Source organism: Maniola hyperantus, chromosome 4 (genome assembly GCF_902806685.2).
Source record: "Maniola hyperantus chromosome 4, iAphHyp1.2, whole genome shotgun sequence".
In the NCBI taxonomy this organism is placed as follows: Eukaryota; Metazoa; Arthropoda; class Insecta; order Lepidoptera; family Nymphalidae; genus Maniola; species Maniola hyperantus.
In genome coordinates, this window is record NC_048539.1 from 9,286,951 (window position 1) to 9,311,608 (window position 24,658).

The 24,658-nt window shown below is 37.0% G+C and overlaps 1 protein-coding gene across 15 annotated transcripts in view; it reads left to right on the forward strand.

Moving 5' to 3' along the window:
• Positions 1 to 18,745, forward strand: part of Mmp1 (Matrix metalloproteinase 1) — a 63,847-nt gene extending 45,102 nt beyond the window's left edge. For 2 of the 15 annotated variants that reach the window (XM_069498348.1, XM_069498347.1), the window contains 11 exons: positions 2,010 to 2,139; positions 5,367 to 5,471; positions 5,575 to 5,743; positions 6,943 to 7,018; positions 7,750 to 7,827; positions 8,819 to 8,950; positions 9,125 to 9,293; positions 9,493 to 9,696; positions 9,944 to 10,200; positions 11,167 to 11,332; positions 18,395 to 18,745. In XM_069498348.1, coding sequence (XP_069354449.1) covers positions 2,010 to 2,139; positions 5,367 to 5,471; positions 5,575 to 5,743; positions 6,943 to 7,018; positions 7,750 to 7,827; positions 8,819 to 8,950; positions 9,125 to 9,293; positions 9,493 to 9,696; positions 9,944 to 10,200; positions 11,167 to 11,332; positions 18,395 to 18,510 — 1,602 coding nt within the window. In that variant the 3' untranslated portion in view covers positions 18,511 to 18,745. Of the gene's footprint in view, positions 1 to 1,985; positions 2,140 to 5,366; positions 5,472 to 5,574; positions 5,744 to 6,942; positions 7,019 to 7,749; positions 7,828 to 8,818; positions 8,951 to 9,124; positions 9,294 to 9,492; positions 9,697 to 9,943; positions 10,201 to 11,166; positions 11,333 to 14,354; positions 14,543 to 14,852; positions 14,949 to 15,981; positions 16,092 to 18,394 lie in introns of those variants that run through there. The other 13 variants (XR_011236696.1, XR_011236703.1, XR_011236702.1 and 10 more) reach the window with 13 other exon arrangements.
• Positions 18,746 to 24,658: the final 5,913 nt, after the last annotated feature.

Genomic DNA, 24,658 nt, shown 5'->3' on the forward strand with positions numbered 1-24,658 from the left:
AGCTCAGGTTTGCTAATTAGCTTAGTTTTAACGTGCCACTTGCGGTCCGCGTATAACGTATCTACCTATTTTCTTCTAATATCATTGGTTGTTAGTATAAATAATGGCTTCTCTCTACAGATTTTTTTATTGAATTGTGCAGATGTAATTAACATTGTAAAAACTAAATTGATGAACTACTTATAGTTCGCTTTTTCAATCGTGCAACCTTTCTAATTCTGAATTTGGTCTTTGGCAATAAACTAGGTATTTGTCTTGACTATACCTATATTTTTTCAGAGTTATCTTAGATACTGAAAGATTTACTTAAATAAAGTGAATCTAATTTAATTAACCATGGGTTCGTGGGGCGAGGATGCTAGATCCTTTTTTAAGGACCTTTCATCCCGTCTCGCGGAATCCACGGGGGACCGGAGGGCTGGCAGTTACCTCGGTCAGCATATTAGTCTGGCCATTCAACGAGGTAACGCTGCCAGCGTTCTGGGCACCCTGCCTCGTTGCGGTGGTTTAGATGATATTTTCGATCTGTAATTTTTATGTTCTAGAATAAGTTTGGTATTTTTGTTTATTGTATTTTCATTTGAAAAATTGCATCAATATAATATTTTATTTAAAAAAGTAGGTACTTTATCGTTAAATGCCACATCATGCATGTACGACTTATGTTTATGTGGTGGGATATCGCTGACCTCTATTTTACCTAGGTACTACTATTAATACCTACAGGTCAATGACGGATAGGAGAGTGATGTAATTTATTGGGTTTATTTCAAAGAAACCGTAAATAAGGTGTTTTGAACGACATAAGCTAAATCAATTTCAGGTAGATTTTTTGTACAGAACTAAATTTTTCACTTGAGCTATTAACACTGAATAGAGTAAAATTAAGTTAGTAACGTCTTTAAAGTTAGTTTCTACCTAATGTGGATCATATTCGTGCTGTAATTTAAATAGTAATTACAAATAAGGAAAACAAACAAAATATATATAATATTTATAGTGTCTGCATCAAGCAGTAGTGTTTTTAGGGTTCCGTACCTCAAAAGGAAAAACGGAACCCTTATAGGATCACAGATCACTTTGTTGTCTGTCTGTCTGTCAAGAAACCTACAGGGTACTTTCCGTTGACCTAGAATCATGAAATCTGGCAGGTAGGTAGATCTTATAGCTGACATTTGGAGAAAAATCTGAAAACCATGAATTTAGGGTTAGATCACACAAAAAAAATTAAATTGTAGTCATGAACTAATAATTAGTATTTTCAATTTTCTAAGTAATATAACTATATCAAGTGGGGTATCATATGAAACGTCTTCACATGTGCATTCTAAAACAGATTTTATTTATTTTTATGTATCATAGTTTTTGATTTATCCTGCAAAATGTCGAAAAAATACGACTGTAGTACGGAACCCTCATTGCGCGAGCCTGACTCGCACTTGGCCGGTTTTTTTCATTAGCATTACTCATGTGCTAGGGGTTATTCATAGTCTGTTATGCGATAGTACGGGTTCCGTAATTAAAGGAAATTCCGCCATGAATGTATAGCCATTATTTTCCATAGCGCTCCTTGCAAACAAAGCCGTGTCTGTTAGTACCATCTGCTTTACTCGACGAAGTTGATTTTCTAAGTGATCAACAACAATAAAAATAAAATATAACGAATAATTTATCTAGGTATTATAGTATTTATTTAAATAAATAAAAGTAATTACAACTAAGTATATTATTTGAAAAACAAAATTAAAACTCCCTGGTCTTGATAACAGTCTCAGTAAATTCAAAATAATAATAGGGTATCTCAAGCCGAATAATAAGCAGACCCTGGTAAAATGTACCTACTTATTAATTATTGTTATTGATACTAGGAAAATGCTAGGTCGACGCAGTAATCACCTAACAGCTTAATCTTAGCCCGCTTTCCTGCACCATTACTAATAAACTTCATCTCGACAAAGGTCCATGTCCAATCTTGGATGCGGCAGCCTGATTATGACGTTGACTTCCAGATGTACCTGGCCCAATATGGCTACCTCAGCCCATCTGTACGAAATCCTTCCAGCGGTCACATAATGGACGAAAGTACATGGAAAAAAGCCATCGCAGAGTTCCAAAGTTTTGCCGGATTAAATAGTACAGGTATGTTGTTATTTTATATCTTATGAACATCAAGTTGTGTTGTAATCTATTTTTTTATCCCGGAGACAAAAATGACGTTTCTTGTGTTGAATGTTTTTTCCGGCTCTTTAAATATACTGATGTGGTGCAATCGAATATTTATCGGTAAGTAACGATTGCACCATCATCATCATCATGATCAACCCATTACCGGCGCACTACTGAGAATTCTGAGATTATTTTAGAATCAGAAGGATTTCGTCATAGTCTACCACGCTAGCCAAGTGTGGATTTGCAGGCTTCACTCGCCTTTGAGAACATTATGGCGAACTCTCAGGCATGCAGGTTTCCTCACGATGTTTCACTGTTAGTGCAAGTGATATTTAACTGCTTAAAATGCACATAACTCCGATAAGATACAATATTTTCAGTTGTTGTTTAGCGGTGACATTATTCCGACAGCTTATTTTTACTTAGAGCTCTTAGAAATCCCGTTTAAACGAGAGTAAAACTGTTAACTTCTGGTGACTCATAACAATTTCGAATAAAATGTGGTACAAACAAAAGTCCCGCATGCGAAATGCGACATTTTTCCACTATTTTATCATAATCACAAGAATTTCTTACAAATCTCGTCCTTTGATCTTTATGATATTTTGTGTTTACCACCATGAAAGAGGATAAATAGGTACAACATTCGTACGTGTGACAGTGCATTTGTTAAATTACGGGTTTGATGTGATACATGGACGTATAGGATATAATATTTCGGAGGGTGTGCCCATGAAATTTTTAACTTGGTTCCTCGTTCACCTCTTTACTATCATACCACAAGGTATCGTCAAGGTATGTACCCGTTCGTGGGGGAAATTTCGCGAATACGTATGAAGCGATTTACCTCCTCGTTTCTGATTCGAAGCTAGGATATGGTACGCTCTTCCGGCATCAATTTTCCCCTCCACTTTTAATATAGGTACCTTTAAGTTAATAGTGAATAGGCATCTGATAGACAAGCGCGTTCCATCTTATGCTACATCATCACTTCCTAGCAGGTCCCATTGCAGCCAAGCGCTTTATAAATTAAAAAAAGAAAATAATAATAATTGGTGTAGTAGTGGGAACTGGTAACCCATATCGAAGTCGTCACGACCTTGTTCGCATTGTGAACCTTGTGAATATTCAGTCATAGGTACAAAAAGAAAAACTAATTTCTACGTATTGGAAGTAATTGGTATTATATGTATTTTGTATAGCGGTGGTTTTACCCAATTAGGTAGAATGGCTTTAACGTTATTTAACGTTCTTCAGCAATTACTTTCAGCTACATTTTTGTGCTTTAGTTATAAACTAATAATGATAATTGTGGGATGAATGCATGCGGTACAAAATTATGTCATTGGAGATTTAGGTTTTTTCTTATTGGTCAAAAACTACACTGGAACTAACGGTTAGTTAATTTATTTATATTTATCCTTTATCTTTATTTTACTTACGGGGAAACCTTAAATTACGTAAAATCTCGGGAGAGTATCATAAGCTATGCTCACCTTCATTGCATAAATAGTGGTAGGCTCCGAGATCTTAATAGGGATTGCAAAATGCAATAATTAGCGATAAGCAATCGAAAAATATTAATTTCAGGTTATAAATGATACAATGAATTTATTAATTCAATTTAAAGATTTTACTTTTTAATCTGTTCTAAAAATATCCAAAATGCATGATATCGTAGCCGCCATGTTAATTCCGACTGTGAGGTCACATAGATTGAAATTGTTATGTATTTCAATAAGAAGACACCGTTGCTTACCAATCCGTGTAACGTCAGGACAGCTTATAAACCTAAAAAGATGGCGGGTAGCGTTTTCGAAATTTGAAATACTAAATTTAAATGCATTTTTATTGCACTTATCGATCGAATAATTTTTTTAAATATTTTGGTAGTTTATTATCACTTTAGGATCAAATTAAGACACATTTTCAAAAAAGGGATAAAATACCCTATTTTGTACTATTGACGATAACTACATGTGGAGCTATTATCATCGTAGTAACAGTCATAACAGAACCATTTTAATTCGCGCTGTCACGAGTACCACATGACATTGGTAATGCAATTACAGTATGTACTGTTGGCAGCAAACTATTCGAATACCATACCATTACGTGGGCAGAACTTGAATCTTCATTGCGATGTACGTGATTTGATACGAAAAGCAGTTTATTGGTCGCCACACGGGGCAGTTATTATGTAAGCAAATAACGAAGTACTCACATAATACATTATTCATTGTTTATTACCACGCCAGTTCCTAAACGTAAAATGTTCGCTTTGATTTATCAGTATTTTGTATGTCGCTGGTTGTTTTCAAGATTTTAATAGTTCTCGTATTTAAAGACATTAAGGTCTCTCTTTCGTTCATAATAAAATATAAAATTCCCGTATTATTTTACTGTTTGCAACCCAATTTACTCATAAGGTGTGTCGCGCCCAAAGAACTAGTATTTATTTAACAAAAAGGTTATGCTGGCCCTCCAGAAAGGCATTATCGCCAGCGTCCTAAGCACCATCCATGTCTATGAATAAATATTTAGATCTATATTTCTGAAAATAGTCAACGCACCATGTACGTCTTTATACGAGTTTTGTTACACTATACCTACAGTATTTTTCCTGATTATATATGGATTACAAAATTACAATTATTTATTCGATACACGTTCTTATTCTCCATATTAAAGTTAGGTAATGCAAAGTGTCTAATTTGGGCCATCAAACAGATGAATTTTAAAAGCCATGCTGACTAGTTTGCCTCTAAACCATTGTGGCTGATTGTCCGTGTTTTCCGCTTGCGGTTTTTGTTGCTATGATTGTGTAATTACTTCCTTGACATCTAATACATATTGAGAATGCGCTTTGAAATGATTTTGATTTAATAATATCCTGTTAATGTAAAATAATAATATTATATGGGGTTTTCAAAAGAGTACATACCTACTTAGCGTTATCATACCTGCTCGTAATTTTGGTGATTTCTTTGTTTGGTTACGATCGGAATCGTGGTTAGGTTAGGGTCTTTTTATTTTACATTAAAAGGTACCTACCCACCTACGGTATAAATTAATGAATAGGTAGGTACATCAAATCGTCAGTTTGTTAGGAAGGTCAAACCGGCCCCTTTTTTCCAACATCAATTTTTTTTATTCTTAATAACAACAATTGCTAATAAAATTGTTATTTATTTCAGGTGAATTGGACGAAGAAACCGTCAAGCTAATGTCATTGCCAAGGTGTGGAGTTAAAGATAAAGTAGGCTTTGGTGAAAGTCGGTCAAAGCGATACGCGCTTCAAGGTAAGTTATGAACTTCTGTGACAAACACTAATCAACCAAAAGCAAAGAAAAAAATTCAAAATTTTTCAGCAGGCGTAATTGATTTTTTTATTTTTTTATTCAGGCTCAAGATGGCGTGTAAAGAACCTCACATACAAGATCTCTAAGTATCCATCTAGACTGAACCATGCAGAGGTTGACGCCGAGCTGGCAAAAGCATTCTCCGTTTGGTCCGATTATACGGACCTAACCTTTACCCAGAAGCGTTCCGGACAGGTTCATATTGAAATAAGGTAAAATTCTAATGTATATATAAAACGGTACATACCACGATTAATTTTTGTTTTTATTTGTCAATATTTGTAATTCTCGATATTAAACTACTGGACGGATCGGGCTACAATTTGGCATGTAGATTTATATTATGACGTAAACATCCGCTAAGAAAGGATTTTTGAAAATTCAATCCCTAAAAGGGTAAAACAGGGGTTTAAAATGTATGTAGGTCACGCGGACGAAGTTGCGTGCATAAGCTAGTTTATAAATAAAATACTGGCGTACCTTATATTACAATCGTTTATTAACTTTACATTGAAAAATACATGGGAAGATAAATTGCATCACTAATGGCGATGACTGTTATGATTCCGATGTGTGTATCTGTTGCATGGTCTTGTACAATGCTAATCTGCGTTGCGTAACGAAGCCTATATTGTTAACATTGATTTATATAATGTAGGGCTATAACCACAAATCGATGTCGAATACGTGTATTAGTTCGTACAACATCCTCGTAGGTTTAACCTACTAGTTTTAATGTACTTACCTACTGAATAGTTACATAAGAATTTTAGCGGTACCTAAGTCCAAAATAAACTAAATTGTAGGACTAAAGATTTCATCGAGCTTTTTGAAAAATCTACATATAAGGATACCTATAAAAAAATGAAATTAAAAATAGTATCACGTTTCATGTAATATGTGATCATTAATCAACTTTAAAAAATCATCAGTCAAAGTACAATTAAAACCACTTTTGATAAAATTCGGTAATACCCTAAGACAGATCGCAATTACCCCGATTACAGGAATAATAACTCAATTTTTCAAATGCTGAAATTAGAAAAACTATCTACTTTATGAGTATCTTATAAAGTGTTTCTCAAAATGTATTTCAGTATGTAACGAGATATAAATGAACGAGGTAGATCATAATTTTTTTGTAAAGAATATTAGCCAAGTTTATCACGCTGACTAATGTTCCCCTTTCCCCTTTCCCTCAAATGAACCTAATTAAAAAAAATTGTTTATATAGTTTAATCGAATTAAAAACGTTAGATCATCTCATAGGAATCAATGTGAAAATTACCCCAAGGTACATACTTTACCAAAACTGAAGGCAAAATTAAAGGCAATTTTGGGGAAATATTTTAGAACGATATAATTTTTTGAAACAACTGAACAAACATCATCATTATGATTATTTCCCAAGGTTTGAAAAGGGCGAGCACGGTGACGGCGACCCCTTCGACGGCCCTGGTGGCACCCTCGCCCATGCCTACTTTCCTGTAAGTATTTCATTTTCACAAAATATTTGAAACGATACCCTATCCGCGGAAAGAAGTTAGTATAGCGCTCTCTTTGTTACGATATCCCATACAAATGTCTCAGTGGGCGCTAACCATTTTGAGTCACGTAATATAATTTTTTTTATAAATTATAAAATTAAAAAAAAATATAAAATTGCAATCCAAGAATATGAAAGAACATCAACAAACATAGTTAAACGGATTTCGTAAATTAAAAGTTATGTAAAGAGCAATTTGCAAATTTGGAAATGATGTTTATACGACGTTCAGCGCAGTAAATGGAATGGATTATTATTTATGTACACATTTTCACGGCATCATACAACATGTATAGAAACTTGAGCGTAAAGACCAATTAAGTGACACACACAAATGGGATTTTACATCTATGTCACAATTTACATAATATTTGTATAGTGAAAGCTATAATTACACTGTAACTAAATAGTACATAATAATTTATCACTGGTATTGTGACCATTGCAGTTTTAAATATGTGAAAATGTAAAATTATGGCTAAGTATAACATGGGGCCGATTCTCTAGTACACAATCTTTAAACTAAACTAAATTAACAGGTCTAAATCTAATGCTATCCTTTTCCGCAAGCAACATTATGAAAGGGATAGCAATAGATTTAGACGTGCCATTTTAGTTTAGTTTAGAGATTGTGTACAATGGAATTAGCCACAATAATTTTCTGGTTAAAAGGTATACGGTGGTGATGCTCACTTTGATGACGCTGAAATGTGGTCCATCAATTCCAGAAGAGGAACCAATCTTTTCCAAGTAAGTTTGATCGGTTTGATATTGTCATTACTCTAAAATTATTTATTTTGAAACCGACCTTCGGTTTCAACTGTAAAAACCACGGCTGCCCTGAATCCAAGAGCAAATTGCACAATGCAATCTTCAAACCTTTGCCAATATTTTACTTAGATATTGCAGTTAGAAACGTATATATATAACGAACTAGGATACAATGTGCTAAGCTACAAGTGGATTGCTGTGGTCCTTAAATATTAAATGAAAACTTCCATTTGTTAATATTTGAGTATCACTTAATATGATTCAAAAGGTTTGCTCCTTTGCGGAATATTAGGAATTTTAATAAGTCAATTACTTAATTCATCTGTTGTCACTTGTCACTTGTCATGCAACAATTTATTGAACAAGACTGGTTATTGAATAAGATTATTATTATTGGCTCTAATTAAAAGGGCTTTTGCCACCATAGACATATCTGCACTCGTTGAGCCAGCAGAGATTAGTTGGGATGATGGCAAGAGACCTCATGGTTTGTCGCTGGTTCCCCGGGAACTGGGGCGGGAACTAATATGGGACGCAACATGCGTGGACCCATTGGCCCCGTGTCATATCAGGGAGACAGTATCAAGACTGGGATCCGCAGCAGAAATGGCTGATAATGGCAAGCGGCGTAAGTAGGTCTCTCTTATCGAGAGTTACATTTTTGTTCCGTTTGCCACGGGGACCCTGGGGCCATGGAGTCTTAGTGCTAAAGAAATATTACGAGACATTTCACCGCGATTAATAACCTCATCTAGTGACAGATATGCTGGCTTAGTTTTTAACAACGGTCAGCCTGGCTGTCCAGCGCGAAAATGTAGCCAGTGTTCTTGGCCCCATTCCACGCGGGCATGGTTTGTATAGTAATTAGATGAGGTTAGCTTTAAGTTTTACTGTAATACTTAAAAAAATATTAGATAACTTTAAATTATGATATTAACAATCTATTGATGAGATTGATTTGTGTTTGTAGGTAGCAGCCCACGAATTCGGCCACTCTCTAGGGCTTTCGCATAGCGATGTCCGCTCGGCTTTAATGGCACCCTTCTACAGAGGCTACGATCCTACTTTCCAACTCGACCAGGACGACATACAGGGAATACAGGTACAACGATGATTTACTCTACTTAAGCCATTTATTAATTTAAAACCACTTGAATACATATTGTCAGAGTCCCTGGTGTGTTTTTCTGTCTAAGCGACGCATAGTATCAAACCTTGAAGGATTTAGATTAGGTTTATGAGCAAAGAGATTAAAAATGATTAAATTTAATTCCAGGCGTTGTACGGTCGTAAAACGCAAATCGATATCGGCGGCGGGCTGCCCAACCCCACCGTGCCACGAATCACCACGCCACAGCCTTCAGCGGAGGATGCCACGCTATGTTCGGACCCCACCATTGATACTATTTTCAATTCAGCCGACGGTGCCACTTTTGTTTTCAAAGGTAAGTTTATCAATTTTTTTTCAGATTTCCGTGAGAAGTGAGAAATAAGGAAATCCGTAGGAGGACCAGAGTAGGTTCTCCTACGGATTTCCTCATTTCTGATTTGACCACAATGTGAAACTCCTAGTATAGCTTTCTCTATCGCCCGCTGAGATGATGATGAGATGAAAGATGGTACTAAATTATTTAATTTCTCCAGGCCAACATTACTGGCGACTGACGGAGAACGGCGTAGCACCGGGCTATCCCCGCCTCATCTCACAATCATGGCCCGGCCTGCCCGGAAACATCGATGCAGCTTTCACTTACAAAAATGGAAAGTCCTACTTTTTCAAGGGCTCTAAATATTGGAGGTATAATGGACAGAAGATGGACGGGGTTTATCCAAAGGAAATTAGCGAAGGTAACTTTTAACTTTTAACAGATATTCCTCTTCAAATACTGGCAAACCTCTTTGGGAAATATTGAATTTTATATCAATACCAAATGGTGTCCGCGACTACATGGATTTAGGTTTTTAAGTCTCGTGGGAAGTCTTAGATTTAACGGGACAAAGAGTAGCCTATTTATTTATAATATTCGTATGGATTACTGAAATTTCTTGTTCATTAGTAGGTAGCATAACTCATCGTAATAACCTTATCTTCTAGGGTTCACTGGCATCCCAGACAATATAGATGCAGCATTAGTATGGTCTGGCAATGGAAAAATCTACTTCTACAAAGGTTCCAAGTTCTGGAGGTTTGACCCTGCGCAACGCCCTCCCGTCAAGTCCACGTATCCTAAACCGTTGTCCAACTGGTCAGGAATACCCGATAATATCGAGGCAGCATTGCAGTATACGAATGGATATACCTATTTCTTCAAGGGTGGATCATATTGGCGGTTTAATGATAGAACTTTCAGTGTAAGTGTTTTCTCTACATTTCTGGCAAGTGTATGTAGTTTTTAATAGACATTGATTTTGAAAAAATCTTACATCTCGATTGATTTGAGGTAGACAGAGATACTTATGACCACTGTTGTAGTTAAAACCTTGTTTATTGAACAGCTGATATTGAGCTTTAAAATATTCTAATAGTATAGTATAGTAGTAGTTTTTAAAGTAAAAGTCAAGCCATTTATTCAAAATAGCATTATACCTTTGTTGGTTATTATTTGTTGAATAGATAGAATAGATATATGTGAGAATAATATACATATAAAAAAAAATAAGGAGGAACAGGAGGACAGTGTACATTATGATAAAATACATGAATGAATGAATAATAATAATGTAATAATGAAGAATATTAAAAGCATTTTGGTGAAGCAGAAACGTGGCAGTCAAGCTGTCATCATCACCATCATCATGATCATCATCATCAACCGATAGAATATATCCACAGCTGGGCATAGGTCATAGATCTAGGTGCTTCCACACGCCACGGTCTTGTACCGCCTGAATCCAGAGGCTCCCTGTGACTCGTCTGATGTTGTCCGTCCACCTAGTGGAGGTCTTCCTTCGCTGCTCCTTGCGGTGCGAGGTCGCCATTCCAGTACCTTGACACCCCAATGCCTATCGGTTTTCCGAACTATGTGTCCTGCCCATTGCCGCTTCAGCTTCACAACCCGTTGAGATATGTCGGTTTGTCTAGTTCTCCTACGGATCTCCTCATTTTTGATTTGATCACATAGAGAAACTCCGAGCATAGCTCCCTCCATCGCCCGCTGAGGACTCTGAGCTTTCTTATGAGGCCCATAGTTAGCAACCATGTCATATGTCATCACGGGCAACACGCACTGTTCGAAGACTTCAACAGCTGTAACTTGTCAGAAAATGCTAGGAAATACAACGAAAGAGTTTGCTAATTTGTAATATCGTTGATTTCAGGTGGACACCGATAATCCCGCATTCCCAAGGTCCACTGGTTACTGGTGGTTGGGTTGCAGCAGTGCGCCGCGTGGAACTGTCGGAGGTAACGCGCGACTCTCCGTCCCTTCGCACTACGCACACGGCGACGATGATGACGACGTGGGCGATATCATATTTGACGCAGGTAGGTTCGGGACCCGGTACAGGGTAGCTCTTGAGGAATTGACAGTTTCAGATAATTGCAAACAGAAACGAACGAACTTGATCCAGAAATGAGGGTCAAATGATTTAGTATTTAAAATAGATCAGAAAAGTAAATTGTAGCCATGAATTTATGATGGTAATGTAAATTTTCAGTTAAAGCTTATTTGATCTTTTTAAATCAGCCCTTAATTAAATTACAGTTTAGTTACCTTTATATATAAAGTATAGTTTAGTATAATTATTATATCAAGAGCTATCCTATTTAAGTAACGCGTTTGTTTCAAGTCAGTATAATAAAATATTGTCTACGGACTACGGTACCGTCTACCACTGTTAAGTGTCGTGAATGCTCGCTCTTGTGTATTGTTTTGTCCTTGTTTCAATTCTGTTCCTATTTACTGTATCTATTGTGTGTTTGTGTATGTATTCTGAGGTACATATTAAAATACTGTCTTCCTTTGTTGTTTTAGATATTTCATGAGACGTTAGACAAAATTTTCTCTCTCTTACATAGTCTTGTGTATTATGTTTCGTGTTTCTTTTTCAATTTCATTCTATTAAGATCATGTGATACTAACCAAGAAATATTTCTGACTATCTTCTTCTTCTTTCTTCTTTGGGGCTATACAGGTCCTTATTATCCCTGAATCACTGCGACCGTCTCCGATCTATTGTGTTAGCCTCCACTTCACATTTCCTTGTCAAATCCAGTGGCCGCCAGATATAGCAGCACCTTCTTGACTGGAATTGAAGTAACATCCTCCGGATAAATGATGTGTCTCCCTAGGTGGACGCTACGTTTGTGCATCAGAGCAGGGCAGAAGCAGATAATGTGCATCGGAGTCTCGGGAGACTCGTGGCACAGCCTGCAGATGTCCGAGCCCTGGAGCCTAAGGTTATACATGTGCCTTTTCAGGCCACAGTGACCCGTTAAAGCTCGCACCAGGATGCACATGTTACTTCTGTTAAGCGACAGCACCTCAGATGCTACCTTCTTGCTGAAGGATTTAACCATCGCTTTCGAGTGGTTTAACCCTGGCAAGTTTCTCCAGCGGTTGAGTGTGTCATAGTAGCAATAGGTTAGGAGGGTGAGTTGAACCAGGCTTTTAGGTATACCGCAGACAGGCTCTGGGCCTATCTGACGTGCCTTTGCGCCTGATTTTGCCAGAATGTCCGCATTTTCGTTGCCTACTATTCCGGCGTGCCCTGGCACCCATCTTAGAACCACCCTGTTGTGTTGGGCCAGGGTGTTTAAGTTTACTCTGCAGTTTTCAACCAGTCTCGAGTTAACAACCTCTGAAGACAGAGCTGAAAGAGCTGCTTGGCTATCCGAATGAATGTAAATCGTTTTATTGACGTGGTTGTGTTGCAGGATGGTTTCCACACATATTATTATGGCGTATACCTCCGCCTGGAAAATAGATGTATAGGCCCCCAGGTTACGGTACAGTTTGATCCTGGGTTTCTCTCCATAGATTCCACATCCTACGTCTTTGCCTGACTTTGAGCCATCGGTGAACCATTTTAAACATCCCGATGGCCATGTGATTTTGTTGTTTGTCCAATCCTCCCTATCTGGGATTTCCACAGAAAAGGATCTCTGGAAGTTGTATTTTGGGATCATCGTGTCTGACGGCATTCCCAAAACTGGAATCTCGAGTACTGAGTTCTGCAAGTCCCTCAGTGTTTTAGATAGCCAATTCACCTTTCCTTGGCTAATCAGCCTATACATGCCCATTCTCGCCTCCTTCATCAAATACAGGAAGAGAGGAGGTAAGTTGAGAAGAGCTTCTAAGGCTGCCCCCGGAGAGGTGCTCATAGCTCCAGTGATAAGTAGGCAAGCAGTTCTTTGGATACTGCCAAGTTTATACTGGGTTGTAACCTGCGTCAACTACGTCTGACTATGGACAGAGCTTGTACAAACACTAATACCATGTTTTTTCTTTACACTACTAACAATATGAAAATCTAATAATAAGAAGGTATTTTCTCAGTTTTTTACCTTTATAATGTTACTAATATTCAACATAATTTTTTAAAGACCCTTTATTAATATTTTACTAAAAAAATAATCGGCTGTGCTTTAACAAATCTGTAAATATTAAAGCTTGAGGTTTTGCTGAAGGCAGTGGTTGACGGTGGGTGGATTCAAATGGACGACAACGCGGCTTCTGGGCATCCCGAATCTACTGAAATGTAATGTAATGAAAATTTGAATCACAAAAAACCTAAAAGAGTTTACTTTAACCTAACAGTGTGGCTAATTCCTTTGTACACAATTTCTAAACTAAACTAAAATATCACGTCTAAATCTATTGCTATCCCTTTCATAATGTTGCTTGCGGAAAAGGAAATCACTAGATTTAGACCTGTTAATTTAGTTTAGTTTAGAGATTGTGTACTAGAGAATCGGCCCCAATGTGGCTAATTCCTTTGTACACAATCTCTAAACTAAACTAAAATATCACGTCTAAATCTATTGCTATCCCTTTCATAATGTTGCTTGCGGAAAAGGAAAGCACTAGATTTAGACCTGTTAATTTAGTTTAGTTTAGAGATTGTGTACTAGAGAATCGGCCCCAATAAACGAAAGTGTTTGTTAAAATGTATGATAAAAATAATAATAATTTTCATTATATTACCACACAACACATTTAATGTACTTAATTTTAGCTAATTAAACAGTGTTTTCCACAAACAATTAATGGTAATTTTACCACAAATCACAGCAATTTTACGTGCACTCTAGAACACTTTGAATATAGTCGTATCTAAAACAAGATTGTCTTGTTACGTAATTTATTAGTGAGTAATCAAAATATTTGTTTTCTGAATTCACTTTTATACACTTAAATATTTTAGTTAGTACCTAACTACATTATTTTGAATTAAAATGCACTTTTTTTGTTTTAAGTCTCTGTCACCTATTAAAATTAACACTATGTGTTATATCATGGTGGTTGGGACGGTCACATTACTTTGTGTTTGTGTTTGTCTTCTAGGTTTAAAATCATCCGCTCCCAGATCATTCTTCTGGTTCAGGAAATAGCCTCGGAGTTCCTGAACAATTTGTACATAGAGAATATCATAAAGAACAAAGACTAAATTAGTAACATAGGGGATTATGTACCAGTGAGATTATAGACATAAGCGGTGATTTTAGTACCGGCGAGCTTCTCACGCGCTGCCTGTACGTTTTATTTTTTATCACATTTAGCATGATGTTTTTGCATGAGTTTTTTTCGCTTTATTCGCAGTAGCAGGAGCATGCGCACTTAGCTTAACTTTCATCGCAGCATTTTTATCTTTCCTATTTTTATTAATTTATAACCATGGTGATGGGTGAACAGTTAGTGGGTAGCTAGATTTAAATTGGTTTACCAACATTGCACAAGTAGTTAGTAAGTAGGTACATGAATGATAGTATACCTGCAAAAGTTATAGTAGATGTTCCTAACGTTGATTTTATTAGGCTAAAAGTTTTTTTTTTGCTATTCTAGATGAGGTCAAGCGGCCATTGCGAGTGTTTATTTTATGATTGTAAAACGTCTTCACACTACGTAATAAATATAATGCAATCTTCGGAGGATCGCCTCGTAAGATCTCTTATACCTGATCAGTAATATGCACATTATATGACTCGCAAGAAACTGATTATAAACTGTAGTAGCTATAGTACGAGATGGCAAACGAGGTATGAGGCGGGGGGACGCCCCGTACACCATACACCCACACGTCACCCGCGCTATCACACACCGGGTTAGCGCGGGGGCTGTGCGGGTGTGCGGGGCGATCCCACCCGATACCATTACCATCTCGACCTGTCGCATACTATACTGATTTCGAATTTTGCACTTTCTTCGCATTAGGCTCAACTTACTTTGCGGCAGTCGGAGCTAATCGATACGTCTTTTCTAAAATTATACAACTTTAATTTAGTTTACTTTGAAGATAACTCCACATGCGTGTTTGTTTATATGTACTTATATGTTGTTTTTTAAAGTTTTTCCTCTTAAAATATTACGTACACATCACGTAGCAATTGAAGATAAAATTTAGCCAATTGCAACGATTTAGTAAAGACGTGTCGTGGACTTTTGGCTACCGTTGTGGTGTGTCCTTATCTTAAAAAAATTACAATCGGGTTTACCTATATAGATACTTAGATTAGATGATGTTGTGTGACTAACAAATCCAAGGCATAATAACGCATGCATAGTCCTTTTATTTAGTCTAACCTAATATTACTTGAACTGTCGATACCTTACTATAATAATTTATTCTAATACCTATCAGTATCTAGTAATACATCTATTGTATATGCACCAAATACACTGTAGAGGGGTGAAATAATAAGTATTATTTAGAAGGCGATATCTTTACACGTTTACAGTTTTACACCCATGCCCATGGTTATAATGGTGGACTAAGGTCGTGAATAAAAGAATCTATTCCTGTTATCAACCAGTTTGACGGATAACTATGTTAATAGGTATTTAACTAATAAGTAGATTGCATGCGAGAGTGTGACTATAGTGTGACATGTAAATAAACCATCCGTAGCGTAGATGCACTCGGGCTGGTATCATAAACTAAAGAACTCTTGCTAAAGGCAAGTTAATGTTTCAGTTGTCAGCGTTCAGTCAAGTGGAGCTAGACTGTAGTATGTACTCGGAGCTCAGAAATATTAGGAGGGCGCGAAACGTCCTCCGCCGCGACATCTTTCACCCGCATCGTAGGTTACCTTTCATTTGTTTTGCCAAACCGTACCTGTATCATACTTAATGTTATGTTAATGCCACATTCATACAGTTCATGCAATTCACGAAGGCGAGTGAACTTTACTTGAGGTTACGATGTGTACACGGACATTGCGTAAGTGCGCGTGCATGTCGGACCAATCAGTCGCGAGCAAGCGCTCGCAAACGCACACATTTACTTTACCTTATGTATACCGATACGACTTAAACACAAGCATGAGCCACTCGCCATCGTGAAATGCAAGAACTATAACAGTTAACTGTCTCGTTCGTCTCGTGTTTAGCATGTTTGACTGCAGATGACGTTCCTGGGTTCGATTCAGTGGGTCGGGACAAAAATAGGTACCTACTGGGATTTTCTATAGAGAAATTATCAATACTAGCCCGGAGTTTGGACGTTGACGGTTTGTCACCATCGTGCCTACGTAACGTACGTAAAGTCGTCAGTCCTGCGACTGATCTCTCTCCGGTCGTGCTAGATTTCCGTCCCATCGGGACGTAGGAGTAGTGAGTGCACCTCTGTTTGCGCACACACTTGTGCACTATAACATCTCTCGCGCAGTTGGCTAATGCTCTATGGAGATTGACCGCCGAGGCCAAAAATCGGTCGGAAGGTCATTATTACTATTAAAAACAATTTAGTACTTACTTATTAGAGCTAAACGTACCTATTCCATAAAACTTTTTAAAAAGCTTGTTAAATATATTATGTAGCTAATAATTATGCTAAAGTAAAAGCAATTCAATACCTTTCAATTCAAATCTCACACGTACGCCTTAATTCAACTGGTATTTCATAATTTAAATCTAAAAAAATATTAAAAAAAAACCGACTTCCAAAACCACTACAAAGTAAAAAATAACTATTGTTTCTAGTTTCTACACGCGTTGAACGTTGTTGACGTGTTGAAGTCGGGCGAGCTACACGCTATGATTTCTAGTTTCTTTTATGCTCGCCCGACTTCATACATACATAGTATACCTACACGTGTAGAAACTAAAAACAAAAGTTATTTTTTACTTTGTAGTGGTTTTGGAAGTCGGTTTTTTTAATATTTGTTTTTATTTTAAGCTTTTTAGTGTAAGTAGTCATTGCTTGGTACCTGAAATATCAATTCAGCAGCAAATCTTTCCAAATCCACCCGGCTTTGGAGTTCAGTACCTTGCAACATCAGGATTGAAGAGTTGGGGCTTGGAGTTCAATAACAAAGTCGGCATTTACAATATAACCTGGTGAAATATCACCTGGAACAATTTCTGAATCTCTATAATTTAGGAGTGCTGTACCATGCATCATCAGGTTTGAGGAGTTCGGACTTGGAATGTAATCATGAAGCCGTTGCTTGATACCTAAAATATCAATTCACCATCAGAAATTCCCGAATCCCCACGGCTTAGGAGTTCAGTACCTTGCAGCATTAGCATTGATGAGTTGGGATCCCAAGTTCAATGGTGTAGTCTATGCTTGGCACCAAAAATAATATGGCGTCATCCGCAGTTCCTGAATCACTGTAGTTCAGGAGTGCTGTAGCCTACATCATCAGGGTTGAGGATTTGGGACTTGGAGTTCCAGCATAAAGTCGTTGCTTGGTACCTACAACATTAATTCACTATGAACACTTCCTGGATCTTGATAGCTTAGGCGGGCAATAACCCTGCAGTATCAGGATTGAGGAGTTGGATCCAGAAATTTTTAAGGGACCACCACCGAAACCTCTGTTGATTAGAAAAAAAATTGCAAATCGGTCCGGAAACCTGGAAAAAGTCGATGTACATACATAAAAAATAAAATAAAAAGTCGAAAAAAACGGCCGAGTTGAGAACCACTATAGTCGTTTAAAAATAGGGATTTCTACAATATAATTTCCGGATACAAATCTACCTATACTTGACAAATAACCTACCGTACGCGGCCGAAAGTAATGTACATCGACTTTTAGAAGGAGATAGCAGATTTGTAGAGCGCTGTCCCTATCGTTGAGACCGACAAAACGTCATACAGGTATGAGTGACAGAGACAACGCTCTACAAAGCCGAAATGTTATACTAAAGGCCGATGTATATTACTTTCCGCCGCGTACTCTACCAAACTTGTCAAACTATAACACAAGCGTTAAGTATGGTACGGCACTTTCGGCCTGTTTTAATTATGCCTGTTATATCATCATCACACCATTTGTGTTGTTCTAAGTCCGTAGCATGTTGTAGTACGTAGGTGCACTGAGCACTTGCACTAGCCCACCATGTATCGTAATGTAACGCATTTGGCTTGTGGTGTACAGATGCGGGCCACGCACCGGGCGGCGACAGCGGTGCGGCGAGCGCTCGACAGCCGCTCACTCTCCTGCTCGCTTCGGTCTGCTCTCTTCTGTTGTTAAGAACACTTCCGCGCGCCTAGCGCCGCGCCGGCCACCGCGTCTCCTCTGTGATCGAGTGTTGTGTGCCTGACTGCGTTCGGTATATTGTGTATAGCGAACGCCATGCTGTGATGTATGTCCTTTTATACTGATGTGAGAACGATAATTTAATTCGAAGTCATAGTTTTTATACTTAACATAAATAGATGATGTAAGTTCGAGTGTGATATTGACGTAAGCGACGATTTTTGTATTAAAATAAAAATATTTAAAGATGATAATATGCCTTTTATTTCTAGATCCAATTATGATATTTCAGTAAGTACATAATCTGTTATGGTGCAGTGAAAGTCAGGAGTGGTTAAATGATAGACATGATTGTATTTTAATCGGTTTATTTAACGTTTTTCTGTTTCTCCAATAATTCCTCTTAAGTTAGTAATTACAGGTTTATAAGACAATATTTTTCGTTTTTATTTGATTTTCATAAACGTATTTTTTTTTAATAAACATCTCCACAATTCATCATAACACGGTCGTGCGACCTACTGTCTCAATCGTTCTAACTCTTAGGAAAATGCAAATAATATTAAACTTCAAAATCTGTCTACGATTATTCGAACAGTGTTAGTTTAAGTTCGAGTGCAAGACGCTAACTAAGCGAGAGGCACGGCAGCGGCGTCGGTGCTCCGGGCGGGGGCCCCGTCCGCCGCGCGGAGCACTCGTGTTACCTCCGTGCCCCCAGCTGCGCGCTCCACGACGCTCAAAGCGCTACCGGCAGAACCCGCGTGCATATTCTCTGACTTCCCTGACCAAAGCCTGCCTGAGCATAACGCGGTCGGACGAAAACCCCCAATGCGAGACTCTACTTGTAGAGCTATTTACGTCACCTCGTACCACTTAGAAGGCGTAACATAAGACTTAGTACACGATCACTACTCGAGAAATACCTACGACACATCCTAGATCATATCAATATATCGCCGTAGTACTGTGGCAGTGTTCGAGGGCGCCGCGGCCCGCCCTAAGGAAGCGTACCGCCCGCCTTTGTGAATACGCTTTCGCGCCGTACCGTCATCATAATATCATAATAATTTGAAAAAGAACAGAAATTTAAAACTTCTCTCAGAATATATATTAAGCTTCTCTCATAACATGTATGTTCTGAGAGAAGCCAAATTTCTGTTAAATTGTATACTTATAAAGTAAAAAGATTTCCCATGACTGGTATTGCTGCATTGTTGGTGTGCTATAGTCTGTCTTTTGCTTCAATGACCAATTGCCATTTCCACCAAAGTTTCAGAAGACAAGGGTCAAGGCATACCATTGACATTTTCAGAAATGATAAAAAACATAGAAAAGTTTATTTTCTGTATAATATAATACAAAGTGTCAAAAAAAACTTAAAAAGTCTTCTTAGTGTCGCTCAGGTCGCGAAAAATAAATACCTACTCGTACACCTACTTATTATAATTTGCTACACACAGATATAAGAAACTAATTCAGTGGATAGGTATAGAGTTTATTTGAAATTATAATATATAGGATTACAGAAAAGACGCGTCGCGACGCTTGCTTTGGATCTATGGCAATATGCTTTGAACCTTAGGCCCTTTTCACATGCGCACGGTCACGGGACGTCACCGTGCCGTGTAAAGTAGTGACGTATGAGCTATTATGGCAGTTCTCACAAGGCAGGGCGACCGTGCCGTGACCCTGTGTCGCAGGTCCTCATCCACTATAAACGCGGTTTCTATATTATCGCGGTTATAGACTTTGCGCCCGTTCGTGTTCACGTGAAGGCACGTGAACATCAACGGGCGCAAAACGGCACGGCGAGTGCGGGGAATGCCATTCGACCGACATCACAGGGGCCGTTTGCCGCACAATGCTGCGACAATGCGACCGCCGCTGCCGGGCGACCGTGAATCGTTCGTAAACAGTGTACATGTAAAAGAGCTAGTACGGCATGGCGTCGAGAAGTTAAGATGGCAATCGTTTGCATCTGAAAATGCCCTTACGCGCTCAGCACGCATTGGTAGTTTTGACGGATTTCGGTGTAAACAGTGCGGCGTCAAAGCGTACATTTATTATTTTTAATTAAGAGTAAAATACTATACTACCTCTCTCACTATTAACCAGGCAATTTTAAACGTTATAAAGATTAAAGTTACATACAAGCCCTGTGGACAGATTTAATTCTTCTCATAAGTATGCTTCTTAAGTGAAACAGAACAATGAAATTACATGTAAGTACATATATATTTATATGATCTAGAACTTATAGTAATAAAATTAATTATTCATGGTTCTGTTAATGATGAAAAATAAACTTAAATAATAATTTTAATCGAATAAATTTAAATAAAACGTGATATTTAGGCATCGAGAATGATTTACTTATAGCAGCTGAAATACATAAAAATAGTCCATTTTAAATTATATTTATATCCAAGTATATCAAAATGGCTAGACAACTTCTGTTGACGTATTTAACAATTCCATTCGGTACCTTGTCTCTGAGATTCCTTTTACATCCCGTCTGATCGTTTTAGGGTTCCTGGCAAATTAGTAAAAAAAGAACCCTTATGGTGCGACTAAGTCCGTCAGTCCGTCCGTCCGTAACATCTGCTTATTTCAGTAACTACTAATGCTGTCGGCTTAAAATTTTGAATAGTTGATCAACTGGGGTATCTTATATTATATTATATAATTATATCTATAAAGACTTCATTTTGCACATTTTAAAATAGATTTTATTTATTTTTAACTAAAATAATTTAAAGTAAAAAATGACAAAAATTAAACGTACCCCTTTATGTCGGAAATTCGGAAAGCAAAAAATATGGAGTAAGTAATAATTAGAACTGATAAGAGATTTTAGTAAACATGACAGAAAAAATAAAACAAAATCTCTAACTAGCATAGTTTTTTAAAAATTACTATTAAACCTTTATAAGCAAGCTTAGTTTTACAGTGCCAAATAAAAGCGATTTGTTTTTGATACGGTAGATTAATTTAACCATACAACTATTTATATACTCTCTTTTCAAGCTATGGAACCCACGGTGGGCGAGTCTAACTCGTACTTGACCAGTATTTTTTTCATTACATCATCGCTTATTCCCTCATTTTCCTCAACTTTAATAAGGAGAACACAAATGATATTATCAAGGCTTAAGTACATTTGTGAGGACTCACCGTCATATACAATTACCAATACCTATTGAACATTTAATTCATTATCCACAAATTACTATTATGGTGGCGTCCAAATTATTATGAAAAATGATCAAAAACCTTAATCTGGTGGCACGGGAATGCCACCGCCAAGTCGAGTATTTATATGACTATTCATCATAAGATTTCAACTTTGTCATATTATATTACTATCACCATCATATTCTAGACTGTGTGCTTTTAAGATGATAAATAAGGTAGGTAATGTATTTTCAACAGATAGGTTTTAAAAATGACTAAAAGCAATAGGCACAGTATTAAAACAAACAATTTAAATTTTATTAAAATAAACAAACATTAGGATATTTTCTCCAAAGAAATGTAACGTCTTATGAAAATGTTGTAGTGTCTATTTATTTGGTTGGCTAGTAAAATGAATGCGTACTTACAAAATATTTTCACTTAACAGATTATATACATAATTACATCCTATTACTCTCCTGGCCGCTTGTTCTAAGCGATTTTGTCTCTTGTATAAAAACAAACACTTATCCTACATCCAATCTCAAAATGTCAAGTGTACTAAAATGACTAATATCAGAATGTCGCAAACCCTAAAATTCCTATAATTTACAAATTTCGAGTGCACAAAATGTATTGCAACAAAGTTTAACAATTAATTTACCTAATCGTTTTAACCTAGAGTGGATTCCTATTTTTATGCATTTTGGGTAGGTATCTAAAATTGTTGGTTCGTAAACTTTTACTCTATAGAGACGCATTGCTAGAATCCGCCTGTATCTTGCGTGTAAACTTTTGATTTGATTATTGAAGCTAGATTTTGTTTTATTCGTGCAGAGCCCACATTTATAGAATGATAATAATCTATAGGTACTTATTTTAAAACTGTAACTGGATGATACTGTACATTAAAATAGGTATATTTATATCTAAGGAAGCATTGTTATCGTTACGCAGCCCCAAGCCAATTTTATTTTTAACCGACTTCCAAAAAGGAGGTGGTTCTCAATTCGGCCCGTATTTTTTTCGACTTTTTTTTAATGTAGGTATATACATCGATTTTATCCAGGTTTCTGGACCGATTTGCAAGTTTATTTTTGTGCACGCTTCACGCTGAAACTCTAAAGGGATTTAAACGCAACTTGATATATGTCTTTACATATAATACTCCAGGCCAACATATATACCTAGGATAGTTTTATTCCGAAAAACAATAGGGATCCTTTGGGATATGGAATGATAGTTTTTATCGATGTTACTCCATAATTCAGTCAATTCTTAACTGATTTGGAAAATTCTTTTTTCATTACAGAGGTTGTATCATCAGATAGGCCTCATGTTTTAATGAATATCTCATGAATAGTTTTGGAGGTGGAAGACGGAACCCCTCAATGGGTGGTCAGCAAAGCGATGCTGATCAGCGTAGGTAATAGCTTCGTAAAAAGCAGACTTTTAACAATAATACATACATTTTCATTCCTTCTCTATTTAGTAACAGGTTGGATTTGGTACCTAAATTTCTCATTGCAATTACCTACATACGGGTGACGAGAAAGGTTTAAGGTATTGTGATTTATCACATAGGTACAGGCCCATGCTTACCTTTCCATAACGGTGAGCCACCCGTGCGAAACCGGGGCGGATCAGTTCGTACAAAATAAAAATTGTTATTGCCCGATGTTTTATACGGGAGTTTCTATTCAAATTGCATTTTCGTAAACAGAAAAAAAATATTGAAAATTTAGATTTAACCAACTCTGAGCTACGGCCCTCAAAAGCTTTTAGTCGTAGAGGTGTAGTTTTAAAATTAAAATTGTTTTTAAACTTTAGATCCTGCCAGTAAAAGATGGCTGCCGCACAATTTTAGAAAACTGCTGAAGAAATCGTAGTTTTTGTTAGAAATATCATAATAATCAAAACATGTTTCCAGCTAAGAAGTCACAATACGGCTGAAACTTTTCCCTTTGTTAGGCCAGATGCATTATATTATGTTACCCTCCGGTTAAAAAAGACTGTTTTGTTTTCGTTACGTACCTAGGTGCACAGACATCTTTTTAAAATGTAGATTGGATGAATGGACATTCCCATATATTTGTCAGTTTTAAACACTAGATATTTTGGAAAGGACGACAATGAGATCGATTCTCTAGTACACAATCTCTAAACTAAACTAAATTAACAGGTCTAAATCTAGTGCTTTCCTTTTCCGCAAGCAACATTATGAAAGGGATAGCAATAGATTTAGACGTGATATTTTAGTTTAGTTTAGAGATTGTGTACAAAGGAATTAGCCACAATGTGGCTAATTCCTTTGTACACAATCTCTAAACTAAACTAAAATATCACGTCTAAATCTATTGCTATCCCTTTCATAATGTTGCTTGCGGAAAAGGAAAGCACTAGATTTAGACCTGTTAATTTAGTTTAGTTTAGAGATTGTGTACTAGAGAATCGGCCCCAATTTGGTGCAATTATACACTAAACACACAGTTGAACCCAAATGCGATTAGGCTATCGTAAATGATTAAAAAAACAACAACATCAATTAATTATTATTATTTATCTCCAATACCTACCAACTTTCTACAACATAAGGAATTTAACTTATATATTATTCAGGTTAACTGTATGTGTCTCTTTTGATACCCCTATACATATTTATGGTACCTATGAAATTGAACCGTCGCGTCGGCGTCGTGTGCTCGTAATCCTGAACTATTTTAAGAATTTGACCCATTAGGATTTCGTTGTCATCTTTTAGTAAACGGAGCTGTAACATACCGCGAAAGTTCTTGCTTTTGGTTTTAAATAGGACAGCTTTGTGAATTTTAATTTATTATTTAGCATTTTAATATATTTTAAGTATCTCCTAATGGTGAAAATTTAAATGAAATTGCCTTCTTCTTTTTTGGTTTTTGAGCCATGATATTAACTTTGTGTTAATAGATTCAGTTCAGGGTAGGTATATAGGTTCCCAGGTGGAGATAA